The 15,407-nt window shown below is 42.6% G+C and overlaps 1 protein-coding gene across 1 annotated transcript in view; it reads left to right on the top strand.

Annotated features, from left to right (window-relative positions):
- Positions 1-15,407, top strand: part of SHISA5 (shisa family member 5) — a 62,059-nt gene that overhangs the window by 2,754 nt on the left and 43,898 nt on the right. The window contains exons 2-3 of the mRNA XM_075939348.1: positions 890-1,055; positions 2,332-2,406. Of these exons, the coding sequence (XP_075795463.1) occupies positions 890-1,055; positions 2,332-2,406 (241 nt within the window). The remainder of the gene's footprint in view (positions 1-889; positions 1,056-2,331; positions 2,407-15,407) is intronic.

The following is a 15,407-nucleotide window of genomic DNA, read 5'->3' as shown; positions in this document are numbered from 1 at the left end:
GGGGAGTGAAAAATTTCCGTTGGGTGGCCACATCAGTGAGTGTTGGGTGTGGTTTTTGCATTTTGTGCCTCTCCCTTTTGTGTGGCCTCCTGATCCAAAAAAAAAAAGGTTTCCCCACTCCTGCCATAAATAAAGACCATGTTGAAACCTCTTGTTTGGGACATAAACTAATTTTAACTTAATATTTATTTAATTGATAATTGACAGAGAGCTAACGAGCTTTCTCGGTGTAAAAATGTTACACAGATTAAGATGGATTTATGTGAGGTTTCAGTCCTGTTTGGCATAGGGATGTAATAGTGTAGTTGATTAACCAATTAACCGATAAGCAAAAGCTTATAGGTTAATGCTCTAGACAATATGCATTTCTGCTCTCCCTCCTCAGTTAATTTTTTAGCAGGCTGGCTCACTCCTAGCTCGCTACCCCCACTGTGTGTCTGCATTTAAAGTGTATTAGGAGCCGGGCAGGCAGCTCAGTTCAGCTCAGTTCTGGCTCGTGGTGGGTCCAGGAGCTTAGGTCTCCCTCCTCCTGACAGGGGTTGCTGCCACACCGCACTGCTGTCTCTGTATCCGAAAATCATTGCTCTGTCTGTTAGCAGCTATTGTGATCAAAATAAAACCAAAAGGAATGTCTAAACTTTACTTTACATGCATGGGAGAAAAGGTAGCTCTCTCCAAGCAATCTTGATTGGAGACAGCATATTATAAATGGAAAGACTGAAGGCTGAGAACTCACCTTAGCTGTGTTGGAAATCATGAATTTAGACACAACTGAAATAGTATTTATTATATTCTGATATCACACTTGATGAGCTGACAGCTAAGTTCGATTAATCGAAACATGTTTGAATTTTCAATGTCTGACTATTGGTTATTTCCTTATTTTCAGCTTTCGGTGAATATTGTAGGGCATACACAGATTCTGATGGCCGTGTGTATTCTGAAAAATCCTGCCCACAGTTCTGCTGTGGAAACTGCATCAGTCGATATTGCTGCTTGGATAGGTCTCATAAACTTGGAGAAGATGAACAGTTTATGTGTAACATGCAAAACAGGTATGTGACAAATTCAAGTGTGTGAGCTAGTACATGATTTTTTTTCCCCCCAGCATACTGGAAGATAGTAGATAAATAAGGGTACATGGATTTGTGGTTAGAACAGAGGATTTGAAATAGTTTCCAGAGCTGTAACTAAGCATGTTAGTGCCCAAGGCATGTGAGCATGTTTGCACCCCTGTAGCTTTGTGCACTGGGAGGTTGCCACACTTGCTCCAGACTGGTTCTAGCCATGGGAGGTCCTTTAGGCTCTTTTCCCAGAATCGCGGACTTTTTCTGTAAGCCATGTAATTTGTTTCTTTAATCCCATCTGGTAGGTGGGTAAACTGAGGCATAAATGCTTGCCTACCTGACACAATTGTAGAATTCTTTGAATCTTTGGTTGCAAGGCTTATTCCTCCTCCTCGGAAAGCAGTGGAGAATTAGTCCTTTTGCAGTATAAAACAGTTGTATAAAATTTCTCAGACATGCAGAAACTATAGGAAACCCCCGCCTTGCAACGGCCCGAGTTGCGACCCCCCACATTTACAACCATCTTTGTAAGTGCAGAAGGGGCTGAAAACCCCCAACTTACAGACGGCACCTATCGTAAATTCGGGTTTGAGTTATGACACCCAGGAACCGATCGCGTCGCTAGTTGGGGGCTGCCTGTAGATTCTTACATTTGTGACCACATGCATATTTGCAATGGTACCATAAAACAGACAGTTAAATAACACGTCGCTTTTCAGAGATAATTTTGTTATTCAAGGCCAGTGATTACTGGATGGGGGGACTGCATGCCCACCGGTAAGGGAGGCAAAAACGGCAATTACCTGGGGCCTAGATAGTCAAGGGTGCAGTGCTTCTGGCCATCACCCACAGGCCTCTTTGAATTGCTGCTGGAGCGCCATGTGGCTCTCTGAGGGCTGGAGGAGGGAGGGCCTGCCGTGGTTTGAGCATTGCAAATGACTGACAGCTCGAGGCCCCACCCCTTCCACGGGCACAGAGCCACCCCTCCTCTAGGGATGTTAGCGTGTAGCCGATTACATACCTGAATTTCATCTGGCTTTTTTTTTCCTGATAGTGAGCTCAAGATATTCTCTGTTACTCCTAGCAGTAGGAAAGCTATTTTTCATGTATATCTAGGAATCCCAGAGAAAATACACTGACTTTCAAAGAGTGGAAACAAGTCCCGCTAGGTGGGATAGGCCTTTCCCCTGTGAATTAAATGTCAGTAAGCAGGCATGGTGTAACTTATACTGCACTTTTGAGACTTGGATTTGTCCTATTACAGGACATATCAACCCATGAAGGAAGAAACTTTGAAGTTGCGTTCACACTTCGATGATGATTGGGCACCTGGTCCCAGGTAAATAATTTAAGGCTTAAGCCTCTTTTTATCAAAGATACTTTATGAATGTGTGCATACAACTTATGCAAAAAGAAAATACTAACAAATCACACCACAGTGTTCTCAAGAATACTGTATATTTTAGTTTATATGAAAAAGTAAGGACTTGAAAATAAAAACTGCACAATGTTAGTTTAGGCTGTAATCTCAACAGTATGTAATTTTCTATCTTAGTGAATGGAACTTTTTCTAAATCATTGTTAGTCTTATAGTATATTTAAACACTGGCCAATTTTTTTTGCCTGTGGTGGCTACATTTAAAAGCTTCTTTCGTTTCTGATCTATAGAATAGGGAACAGTAAGAAAAGCCTGTACCTCTCAAACTGGTAAAAACTCTAATTATACCTGCTTTGCAACTGGTAGGTTTTTGCTTTAGGTTTGTTTATTACAGGGCCCATAAGTATGTTTAGTTTGCTGAGCAAAATATGTCCAGCATTTCTGTTCAGCACGGGGTGCAATTGGGTGCTCAGACAGGGTGCCTACCACAGCCCCATGGCTCTCTTGGAAGTGGCCAGATGCTGTTGCCATGTCTTTGTATGCCCGTTATGGACGGGGGCAGCAGCGGGTCTCCGCATGCTGCTCCTGCCCACCCAGCACCATCCTTACAACTCCCATTGTCCTGAAACTGGCCAGTGGGTGCTGTGGGGTGATGCTTTGGTGGAGGAGGCAGAAGGTCTCAGCGTACTACTTGAGCCCACAAGGAGCATGCAGAGACATGGCGGTGTCACCAGCCATCCACTTCTGGGAATGGCACAGAGAAAGAGAAGGGGTACGTCTACACTGCATCCCTAGTTCGGACTAGGGATGCAAATGGAGACAACCGAAGTAGTTAATTAAGCGGGGATTTAAATATCCCGCGCTTCATTAACATGATCTCGCCGGCGCGCTAGTTCAAATCGCAGCTGATTCGAACCAGAGACGCGTTAGTTTGGACTAAAGCTCTTAATCCGAACTAACATTACTCCTCAAAAAATGAGGAGTAACGTTAGTTCAGACTAAGGGCTTTAGTCCAAACTAACGTGTCCCAGCGCGCACTTCCTGGTTTGAATCAGCTGTGATTCGAACTAGCACGCAGTGTAGACATACCCAAGAGAGTGTCTCACCGAAGGATCTTTCCCACGTCTGTGTGATGTGGTTTTGAAACAAACTGCACAATGGTTGGCTTCTTGAAGAACTTTTAGGTGTATACAGGTAAAGTTTTCTATATTGTAGGTTATCTTTTGATGCTACCGTAAGGATGTTAAAATATGAATAATCAGCTATTTGAGTATTCGATGGAATTTCCATCAACTAGTCGATGGGGGGCACTCACTACCCCTGCTGCACCTCTGCAGTTCAAATGTAGTAGGAGCCAGGCTGCTAGAGGCAGAAAAGGGTAAGGGCTGGGGGAGAAGTGACTAGTCGCTTACATCCCTATGCTACATATCTCTGTGGGCAGCCCATGGTGTACAGCCAGATCACTATAAATACACTTAACAGTAAAACTATACTGAGCATAATTTAATCTTCTTTGATTCAGAAGGTACTTCAGTGTCTTGCAGTGCCTCAGGATCATAATTATTAACATCAGTTATCATTGTAGACATAGAAGGTGTTGGAAATTGGGCTGAATCTATACTTACCCGATGAAGCTGCTTTTTTAAATAAATCCTGTTTCCAGCTTCCTTACTTGCCTTCTGCCTCTTTTGCATTAAAGTAGAGTGCAGAACATGCAATTGGTAACTTGCTGGGCAGTAGATCAGTCTCGGTTACTAAACTGAAGATTTGTATTGGGACATAACAGAAATACCAGATAATTGATCTGGTTAAAAACTTTTGCTGTAATGAAGCCTTGAAGGTGTGCACATACTTAAACTAGAAAAATCACATGATATAGTTGTAGAAAACAGCTAAAAGTCTGCAAGTCACAAGGACAGGATAAAATGTATCCTAGAATAATCAACGAGCTGATAGAGGAGGTATCTGAGCCATTAGCTATCATCTTTGAAAAATCATGGAAGACAGGAGAGATTCCAGAAGACAGGAAAAGGGCAAATATAGTGCCCATCTCTAAAAAGGGAAATGAGAACAATCCAGAAAACTATAGACCAGTCAGTTTAACTTCTGTGCCAGGAAAGATAATGGAACAAGTAATTAAGGAATTCATCTGCAAACACCTGGAAGATAATAAGGTGATAGGTAACAGCCAGCATGGATTTGTAAAGAATAAATGTCAAACCAGTCTGATAGCTTTCTTTGATAGGACAATGAGCCTTGTGGATAAGGGAGAAGCGGTGGACATGGGATACCTAGACTTTAGTAAGGCATTTGATACTGTCTCGCATGATCTTATCAATAAACTAGGGAAATGCAACTTAGATGGGGCTACTGTAAGGTGGATGCATAACTGGCTGGATAACTATTCTCAGAGATTAGTTATTAATGGTTCACAATCCTTCTGGAAGGGCATAACAAGTGGGGTTCCTGAGGGGTCTATTTTGGGACCGGTTCTGTTCAGTATCTTCAACGATTTAGATATTGGCATAGAGCAGTGTTTCCCAATTTTATTTGACCACGGAACACTTTTAAACTTGGAAAAATTTAAAGGAACCCCTACAGCCAGGGGAAAAGTTTGACGAGCAAATTACACCACAATTAATAGTAATAAGATGCTTAATATGGTCATTTTAATTCAGCATATTTTAAAACAAAAATCACATTAAATGTGTACAAAAAATAAAGCTAAAAATAATATGAATTATATTGACAGTTTTCAATGCAAAGAGGGGTTTTTCTTCTTTTCTTGGCAAATTCTTTTTATATTTGGTTTAATACTAGAAAGTTGGATTCGCATATCTGCTGCAGCATTCAGTCGACTTCTGTATTTCATTTTTGTTGCTGCATAGTTCGAGAACCCAGCTTGGCACAAGTATGTGCAGGTGAAGGGTAATGAATTGTACATCTTGATAAAGATGAATATTCTTGATTTTTGACATAAGTCACCCCAAAATGTAATCAGAGAAACTTCTTTAAATGTTTGTATTAATTAGCCATCTGAAGGGATTTCGATTAGGTTTTCATAATCTTGTGTAGAAAAACTGACTGGCTTTTCTGTTAACTTAATGGATTTCAAATCCAGTTATTGTTGTCATTTATGGTTGGAAAATACTTAATGATGTTCATGTATAAATCGAGAAGATGATCTGCAATGTCACTGAGAATATCTTCATCAAGTTTGCATTCATTTTCTTCAAGGAAATCATTTGGGGTTGGTAAACAATCCAAACTATTTTGTCCTACAGACAAGATCCAAAACTGTAGCTTCCATGACAATGACAACATTTGATCTTTTGCATTAAAAATATTTACAGTCTTTCCTTGCAGTGACAGATTTAGTTTTCTAAAGATGACTGCAAAATATGCAGCTCTCGATAACCACAAAAAGTTTGTTAAATGATCAGACAGTTGGAATTTGTGATCCATCAAATATGCGGAGAGCTCATTATTCAACTCAAATAATCTAACCAGCACTTTGCCTCGTGATAGCCACCTGACTTCTGTATGTAGAAGCAGGGCTGTGTGTTGACTCCCCATATCTTCACACATAACTTTGAACAGTCTTGATTGTAATGGTCAAGTTTTTATATAATTAATAATCTGTACTGCTTCATCCAATACATTTTTAAGAGAGGGAGAAATATTCTTAACTACCAGAGCATGTCTGTGGAGAATGCAATGACTGCTGGAGCAGTTTGGTGCTACATTTTTTTTTTCATGTTTCAGCAATAACCACTGTTCCTACCATTGCTTTGGCACCATCACTGCACACATCAACACATTTTTCCCAGCTTATTTAATGTGTTTTCATAAAGTTATCGATACAATTGAATATATTCTCACCAGTCGTATTGGTTTGCAAAAATTCACGTAAAAGTAAGTCTTCTTCAGTAGAACTATTAAAATCATAACGGACAAATACAAGCAGAACTGCAAGACCTACAACGTCAGTGGACTCGTCTAATTGTAATGCATATGCATCACATAAATGCAGCCGAACAATAAGATCCTTCTTGATATCAGCAGCATAATCGTGAATACGACGTGTGACAGTATAATTTGATAGCGGCATAGCCTCAACTTTTTGACAAGACTCCTGATCCAACATACACTTTACAGTATCTTTTGCACATGGTTTTATGAGTGATTCCCCAATAGTACAGGCAGTCCCCGAGTTACGCGGATCCAACTTATGTCGGATCCGCAATTACGAACAGGGCTTTTCTCGCCCCGGAGGACGGGAGCGGCGGGACGCCCAGATGCACCGCGGTCCCACCGCCCGCGTCCTCTGGGGTGAGAAAAGCTTCTCCGCGTCTCCCTGGTCTGCTTGGGGCGTAGCCTCCTCCCCCCCCCCCCAGCAGACCAGGGAGACGGGGAGCAAAGCCGCGGAGGACACCGGCCGTGGGACAGCCGCGGCACGTCTGGGCTGTCCCGCTGCCCGTGTGCTCCGCAGCTATGCTCCGCGTCTCCCTGGTCTGCTGGGGAGAGCTCCCCCCAGCAGACCAGGGAGACGGGGAGCAAAGCCGCGGAGGACCCGGGCGGTGGGACCGTGGCGCGTCTTGGTCCTGCCGCCCGCGTCTCCCTGGTCTGCGGGGGGGGGGCACAGCTAGTGCGTCCCCCCAGCAGACCAGGCTTTTCTCCGGATGCTTGTGGTAGAGTAGCTGGGGCGCTGCCGGTTGGTCCCGCAGCGCCGCTCTGGGCGCTACTGGACCAACCCGGCAGCACCCCAGCTGCTCTGCCCCAGGCGTCTTGATTCAGCCGCTGCTGGTCAGTTTCAGAAGCGGCTGACTTGGGGACGCCTGGGGCAGAGCAGCTGGGGTGCTGCTGGGTTGGTCCAGAAGCGCCGAGGAGCGGCGCTACTGGAGCAACCCAGCAGCACCCCAGCTGCTCTGCCCCAGGCGTCCCCAAGTCAGCCGCTGCTGAAACTGACCAGCGGCCGACTACAGGAAGCCCGAGGCAGAGTTGCTCTGCCCCTGGCTTCCTGGAATCAGCCGCTGATCAGTTTCATCAGCAGCTGACTTGGGGATGCCTGGGGTTCTTAAGCTGAATCTGTATGTAAGTCGGAACTGGCGTCCAGATTCAGCCTGTTGAAACTGATCAGTGGCTGATTCCAGGAAGCCCGGGGCAGAGCAACTCTGCATCGGGCTTCCTGTAGTCAGCCGCTGGTCAGTTTCAGCAGCGGCTGTATCTGGACGCCAGTTCCGACTTACATACAGATTCAACTTAAGAACAAACCTACAGTCCCTATCTTGTATGTAACCCGGGGACTGCCTGTATGTGCTTCTCTGGCGAGCGATATACGATAGCTAACTTTGTAAGATGCCTGTTGCATTTTCATTATCAGATTTGGCAGTTTTTGACAAGAGTTTACTTTTTTCAAGCGATTAAAGCTTCCGCTTAAAAAAACTAATGTCTTTATCTTTGTATTCTGAATGATTTGTTTCAAAATGTCTTCGCAAATTAGCAGGTACTAAACAACTATTAGATAATATTTTGTTGCACAGCACACACTGGGCATCTGGAGCATCTTCATTTCCATTGCTTGTGAATCCAAATGACAAATAGTCCTCACGATACCTGTGTTCCTTATTAGTCGGCTGTAATTTTTCATAATTAACTTGAACTGCCTCAGTATTTTCCTTGCTGGTTTCAGTAAAAATATGGGAGTTTGAAGTACTCACTTTTTTCTTTAAAGTTCCTTGGGGAATTTTGATACTAACTTGTATTCTTAAAGTCACAAACAGGAGCCACGTGTACTCACAGTGTTTATGGGGATTTCCGTTCCTTCACAGTGAGTAAAGGATTTCCGGTGTTCCACTCACTGATAGTACCCCCCCCCTTCCCACACACACACACTTTGCCTTTACCAAGGGACCTAGCAGCAGCAACAGCTGCTGGTCCCGCTTCTCCCGATCAACCCAAGATTCCTCTCCCCCGTCCCCCACTGCCGCTCTGCTTTTACAAAGGGACTTAGTAGTAGCAGCAGCTTATTTAGTTTGTAGATCATACCAAGCTGGGAGGGGTTGCTTTGGAGGATAGGGTCATAATTCAAAGTGATCTGGACACACTGGAGAAATGGTCTGAGATAAATAGGATGACGTTTAATAAGGACAAATGCAAAGTATTCCACTTTGGAAGGAACAATCAGTTTCACACATACAGAATGGGAAACGAATGTCTAGGAAAGAGTACTACAGAAAAGGATCTAGGGGTCATAGTGGACCACAGGCTAAATGAGTCAACAGTGTGATGCTGTTGCAAAAAAAGCAAACATGATTCTGGGATGCATTAACAGGAGTGCTTGAGCTTCTGCTCTTCTCTGCACTGATTAGGTCTCAATTGGAGTATTGTGTTCAGTTCAAGAAAGATAGTAGTAAATCTGTGTGCGTATAAAATGACTTAATCTTTAGCTGACCTTTATTTAATTAAAAACAAACTATTGAACATATTCTACTGGGCTGTAGCAAGATTACAAGTGATGAAACGCCACCAAATTGGTAGAGTCCTGCAAATTCACGGATATCTTCATCCATGGATGATGGATGCGAATATCCTCAGCTCATGTATCTGCATCCATATCCACAAACAAATTTTACTTTATGAATTGGGGGCTTGCTGAAGACTGCCATTCATTGGCTTCTGTCACCTGATAGCCCCTTTGAGGACTATTTGAGAAAACATATGACTCTTGTTAATTTCTGCCTTTTCAACATTGGTGAGGAAGGGCGGCTATGTTCATGACTGGCTATAAAGTCTTGAATAATTGTTCTTGGTATACGAGGTTGAAAAAATGTGAAGTATTTGAAATTCCAGGGGGATTTCTACAAAAAGAAGAAATGCTACCTTAATGCTCTTAATTTGTCAAAAGTGAAATCAGTGTGTAGATTGAAAGATGAATACTATTTTAACAAGTATATATATTAGAGGAGATAATCATACTTCAAGAATATTTAAAACATGGCTTTAAACTAGATTGATCTAGGGAGGCTAATGAGGGCAACCGGAGTTGCAAATCAAGCCCGGGATTTAAATATCCTGTGCTTGATTTGCATGTTTCTAGCCAGTCGACATTTTATAAATTGACTAGCCCAAAGTAACTTCCCGCATCTACACGCGGCAGTGAAACAGAATTCTTATTTAAAGCCCTAACTCGAATTAGCTGGTATTCCTCCTGCAATGAGGTTTACCAGCTAATTCGAATTAGGGGCTTTAAATCAGAATCCCGTTTCACTGCCACGTGTAAACAGCAGTTACTTTGGGCTAGTCAATTTCTAAAATGGCGACCGGCCGGGAACATGCAAATCAAGCACGGGCTATTTAAATCCCGGGCTTGATTTGCAATTCCAGTCACCCTCATTAGCCTCCCTAGATCGATCTAGGGGGCTAGTGTAGACGTATCCTGAGAAAATACGTATTTTCCCATTCTCTTCTATACAAATAGCTCTGCTTCCCTATTGTATTAGGCTTTTCTCTGTTGCACCAAGTTTAAAAACTCATTCATGCAGCTTGAAGACTGCTGTAGAGTTGGGAAGCAATGCAATAAGTATACACATATAATTGATACTCATCTCTATCAGTGTTGAAAAAGATCTTAAGCTCCCTATAAAATGTCCCAAAAATTAAGTTAGAGCACTTCCACTACCCATATTATTAATATAAGCTTTTATGCTTCAAGGTAAAAATAAATCCACAATTCAGTCCACGGTTACTTACATTTTGACTCATAAGTTCTTTGGAAAAGGAAGTGGAGATGGAGAAAGAGCCATTTTTTGTTAAATTTTATTCCCTTGATTTTTGCTATCAGTATTTTCTTAAAGATACTGTTTAGTAAGGAAATTGGTTAATATATTGCGTTTCACAAAATTCTGGAGTATAACTGTCCCTCCTCTCCCTTTAGTTTTGCTAATTTCAGGCACATCCCATTGTCTGACACAACCAAACCTTGACCTTGCTTTAAGTTGCAATAAGAGGAATCTGCATATCAAATTTGGTGGTCCTTTCTCTTATTGTTTTGGAGGAATTCTTGAACAGACTCATGGATGGACAGACACTCTAAAATATATAGTAGAAGATAATGGAAGTTAGGTGCCATGTTAACTATAAAGAGGCTATTTCATCTCCATACTGATGTTTGAACACTGTGGAGATGAGCTCTTGTAAAGGTTCCATCTCTGTTCTCTCGGATGTAAAAAGGTGTTTAAAAATAAAACTGTTAAGAATCCTGGCAGTTACCTCAACTGCAGGCTCTGCAGTATAAAGCTCTGCGAATTAGGCCTACCATGGACAGGGGCTGCTCTGGTGGACCGGCTGGAAAAGCCCCTGACTGTGGTGAGAGGCAGTGGGATGGGCTTGCCATGGATAGGGGCTGTTCCATCTGTCCATCTGAAGTAGTCCTGTCTGTGGGAGGTCCCTGGAGGGCTGGAACAGCCCCTGTTGGTTAACTGCAACCTGTAAGCCTCACCTTTTAAAGGTGAGGTTTCCCGGTTAACTGGTTAACATTTACATCCCTTCTCTCTCTCCCTTTTTTTGGGTGTGTCTAGACTATATTCCTCTTTCAAAAGAGAAATGCAAATGAGGGAAATCGAAAATGCAAATGAAGTGCTGATTTACAAATCTCATGCTTCATTTGCCTAATCTCCAATCCCTTTTTTGAAAAACGTTTTTTGGAAGAAAAAAAAAGCAGTCTAGATACAGTTCTTTGGAGGGAAAAAACCCTTTTTCGAAAGAATTCTTATTCCTGAAAAAGTTAGGTTTACAGGGTTTTGAAAACCTTTTTCGAAAAAGTGATCGGACAAGATTATGCAAATGAAGGTGAGATTTGTAATCAGCACTTCATTTGCATTTTCAGCTTCCCTCATTTGCATTCCTCTTTCGAAAGAGGAATGTAGTCTAGACGCACCCTTTGTTACTGTATGCTATGAAGCTAGTGTTAGTTACTCTGTGCAAGCCTCCTATTTTCAGAAAGTAAATAACATAGAGTGAGCATGCACAAAGCAGGAGCTAAAGCATTATGGTTTATTCTGAGCAACTCCTCTATTGAAAAAGCAGCAATAAACTGAACAGCAAGTTTAAGGCCCGTATAAGCCATGATTTCAGGGACGTACTTGGTATTTCTTGCACCTAAGTAGGGAATAGGGCTTTTGCTTCAGAACATAGACAACTAGAAATGTTAACAGGATATTCAAAGGTAATTTTTTCTTTTGTTGTTAAAATTAGGTGACATGCATCTTTGTGGCTTTTAGTGAGCTTTTCTAATGAGATGTGCCATGTAGACTTTTTTGGTGTTTGATTGTGTTCTAATACTGTATTCACATTTCGGCTTCGCTGTCTGTTTTTGAAGTTTGGCCGTAAGCTAACTGACATGAAGAAATTCGGTAGAGCTAATACCATTTTGTATACTTAACTGTGAGCAGGACTTTCACAAAGTATGTGTTGAGGTGATGGTGGAGGAAATGAAAATGACAAATGCCATAGTACAGCATCTGCACTCAGCTGTCTACCACAGCTAGCAACTGTTTCAGAGCATCCTTAAAGCAGGAGGAAGTGTGCAGCGCATGAGCATTATGAATGTTGTTAGTTTGTGTTTAAAGTGACAACAAAAAGTTCACAGGAAATAGTGCAAAGTTAAGTGGGGAAAGGAAGGTTAGGGACTTTACATTCCCTGCTCCTCCATGGAAGCTTTAAGAGTAAGATGTCTCTTCCAATAGAATTCATGGCAACACCCCTGCTAGGTCAAAGTTTAGTATTTTGCATTTCATCACCTCAGTTGCTAGGTTGAAGGGATGAAACCTGATTGTTCACAATTCAATCTGGGCTTCTGTGAGTTTTATCTGTGGCTGAATGTAGACTGAGGCAATCCTTTACAAGTTTAACCAACTCTTTCACTGACATGAAAAAGGTTTAAGGTATTGTATTAGATTCCATAGTGTGAAAATTGGAAAAAACAAATTTTTTTTCTTACTAAAATTCATTCTGTGGACTTCTTTCAAATGATTCCGCTGTAAATTAGGAGATGCAAACTATTAATTTTGGATGAAAAGGTATTTAAGGAAATCTCTTAAGCAAACAATCTAATTTTAATCTTATGTCCACCAATCTGTCAAAGAAGTGACAAAGATTGTGGAATATCTATCATTGGAGATTTTTAAGAGCATCTACTTAATCCTGCCATGAGTGCAGGTGTTTGAAGTACAGGCAGTCCCCAGGTTACGTACAAGATAGGGACTGTAGGTTTGTTCTTAAGTTGAATTTGTATGTAAGTCGGAACTGGTACATATTGTAGGGGAAACTCTAGCCAAACATTTCTCCAGAGCTCCAGGGCGCGCGGAGCTGGCAGCAGCAGGATGCACGTGCCTGGCCCAGCACGGCTACTGCTGCTGGCATGCAGCCCGGGGCGGGCCACATCTGGCTGTGCAGGGCCCCACAGCTGCGGGGGGAAGGGTGCTGCTGGCCGGCACTGTGGGGGTTAACGTGGTCCCCGCCCCGGGCGGCCACTGCAGGGTGGTTGCTGGGAGCTGCTGCAGCCCGCAATCCGGGAGCCGGGCGCGCGGCACCTCATAGCAGCTATAAGGGATGCTGGGCACCCCTTACAGCTGCCATCAGGCACCCCCCCCCATAGTTTGGTGCCCCAGGCAGTAGCCCAGATAGCCCATGCCTTAATCTGGCCCTGATGGAAATTGTTGGCTTTTGTAGACTGAGCCGATGTCTGCAGAAACCAGCCCCTCTCCTAGTCTCCAAACAGACAGGAGTGTAGCTAATTCCCACAGTACTATTAACCCTGTGTGGTTACTTTAGTCAGCCTTGGTGGTGCTAATTGAGCAGACAGTACCTTTCTGAAGCCCTTTTCATGGTGTTGCATACAGAGTATTTAATTTTTAACATGAATTACTTTTACAGTTTGGTACCCTTTACATCTTTTGCTTTTAATATGTAAGTTAGCAGGTTAAATGTGAATGTCTGAATTTGCAATTGTTTTAACAGACTGAAATGTAATTACTGGAAAACAGTGGACAAATTGGAAGGATTGTGTTGCTTAGGTGTGTGTGCATAAACAGAGGACGCCCTTACACGCAGAGGAAGGTACTGTGCCTTTAAGAAGGCTTCTGTAAGCAGTGAGTGAGGTGTGTCCAAAGAAGCGTGCTGTGTCTTTCTGCTTATGTCACTGTAGAAAATCAGGCCTACAGTACTGGCGGCATTTCAAGAAATGCAGTTCAGTTTCATTTCTCAGTGAGGGAGGTGAGAGCCTGACAACTGTAGAGAAAGAAATTCAGAGAGAGACATCGGAGCCGAAGCTGTTAAATTAAAATGGGGTAAGCTTGAATTTTCCTGTGTGCAGACATGTCCTCTCCCTTGATATTAAATGAGCTCTGTGGATTTGCTGTATAACAAATGTGAAAGCAGTCAAACAGAATAGCGTCATAGTAGCTAACCAATTATTTCAACATTTCCAACTGAAATTGATTTCAACAAAAACAACGTAAGGTATGCACATCAAACTTAAACTTATTTCTTAACTTTTAAAATTAAGTGGGTTACTATACTAAGGATTCTTGAAAAATGACAAGGGGATTTTTAGTCCTTGCATAATGTTTAGGTTTAATGTAGTTGAAAATAAGATTTCTTAGAGTGACTTGTTTCCTAGACTTGCTTGTCTAGAGTAAATAGCACGTGCTGTCTAGTATGACACACATGGGGGACTTATTTTTCTGTCCTATCCATATACTGTATATTTGCAGTTTCAACTTAAATTTAAAAATGCAGAGTATTAAATTCTGATCTGTACATACAATACCTATGATAATTCAAGTGTTGAACTCATAGAAATGGGTTTGTCTTGTCTCATTTGTAAAGATATATGTGTATTGGGAATAAGTGTTCTGAATTTGGAGATTCAAATAATTACCTATTCTTGCCAATACTTATTTTACAGTGACTTATAGCCCAGACATTTACCGTGGGATATAATATTGTAGTAGTCCCATTGAAATAAGAAATGTTCAGAGATTGAAATCAAAGGGACTGGTGGTAAGAGTTATAATCCACAGTACAATATTTGCAGGGTTGGTCCATAATCTGAATATGATATAGCCAAGAAAATTTTTCAAAATTATTTTTATGCTAGAAGTCTTTCCAGCGTTGCCCAGGTCAGGGGCGGGATGTGGCTATGTAGGCTTGCTGCTGATGCTCTGCAGCCCTGGCCCTGGGGTCTGGGGGAAATTAGGGGCCACACAAACAGAGCACCCATGCTGGGCAGCAGTGTGGGGGTGGGGGGGTGCAACTGTAGCTCCTGCAGTGGGACAGGGGCTGTGCTGGTCAGCCCTGGCAGTGCTCCTGGGTGAGGGATGGGGGTGGCTGCGGCGGTAGGGCTCTTCTTCCTCCCCACCCCGGTCTGCTGGGACTGAGGTCTGGGGAGCTAGAAGTTTGTGGCATGGGGGCCACTTACTTACTCCCTTGATGGTCTGGCTGCCCCCAGTGGTCACTTTGCAGTATAGCTGTCCCCGGGAGGTGACTGAGTATTGCTTCCCTCCGCTCAGCCCCCTTCCTTTCCATGTTATGGGAAAAATCAACTTTCAAGCACATTCCATTTTCCTGGCACAACCAAACCTTGACCTTGCTTTAAGTTATGCTAAGAGGAATCTGCGTGCCAAATTTGGTGGTTCTAGCTCTTACTGTTTTGAGGGAATTCTTGGACAAACGGACTCACAGATAGACACACATACAGATCTCTAATAGATAGCTAGATGGCAGATCTTGTGTGTCACACTTTTTTAGTCCTACTTTTATTTCCTGTGACAGACGGATTGTGATAGGATAGGACTTTTAAGAAATTTAAGTTAGTCGTCTATCACTTTGAGCCTGACTTTGCAGGCAGATGTAGGACAACACCCATTAATATAAGTAAAGAAAAAGGAAAAGGAGCTTTT

The sequence above is a fragment of the Pelodiscus sinensis genome, chromosome 11 (genome assembly GCF_049634645.1).
Source record: "Pelodiscus sinensis isolate JC-2024 chromosome 11, ASM4963464v1, whole genome shotgun sequence".
Taxonomy (NCBI): Eukaryota; Metazoa; Chordata; order Testudines; family Trionychidae; genus Pelodiscus; species Pelodiscus sinensis.
Note: the sequence above shows the minus strand (reverse complement) of the source record. Positions and strands in the feature narration are given on the sequence as shown.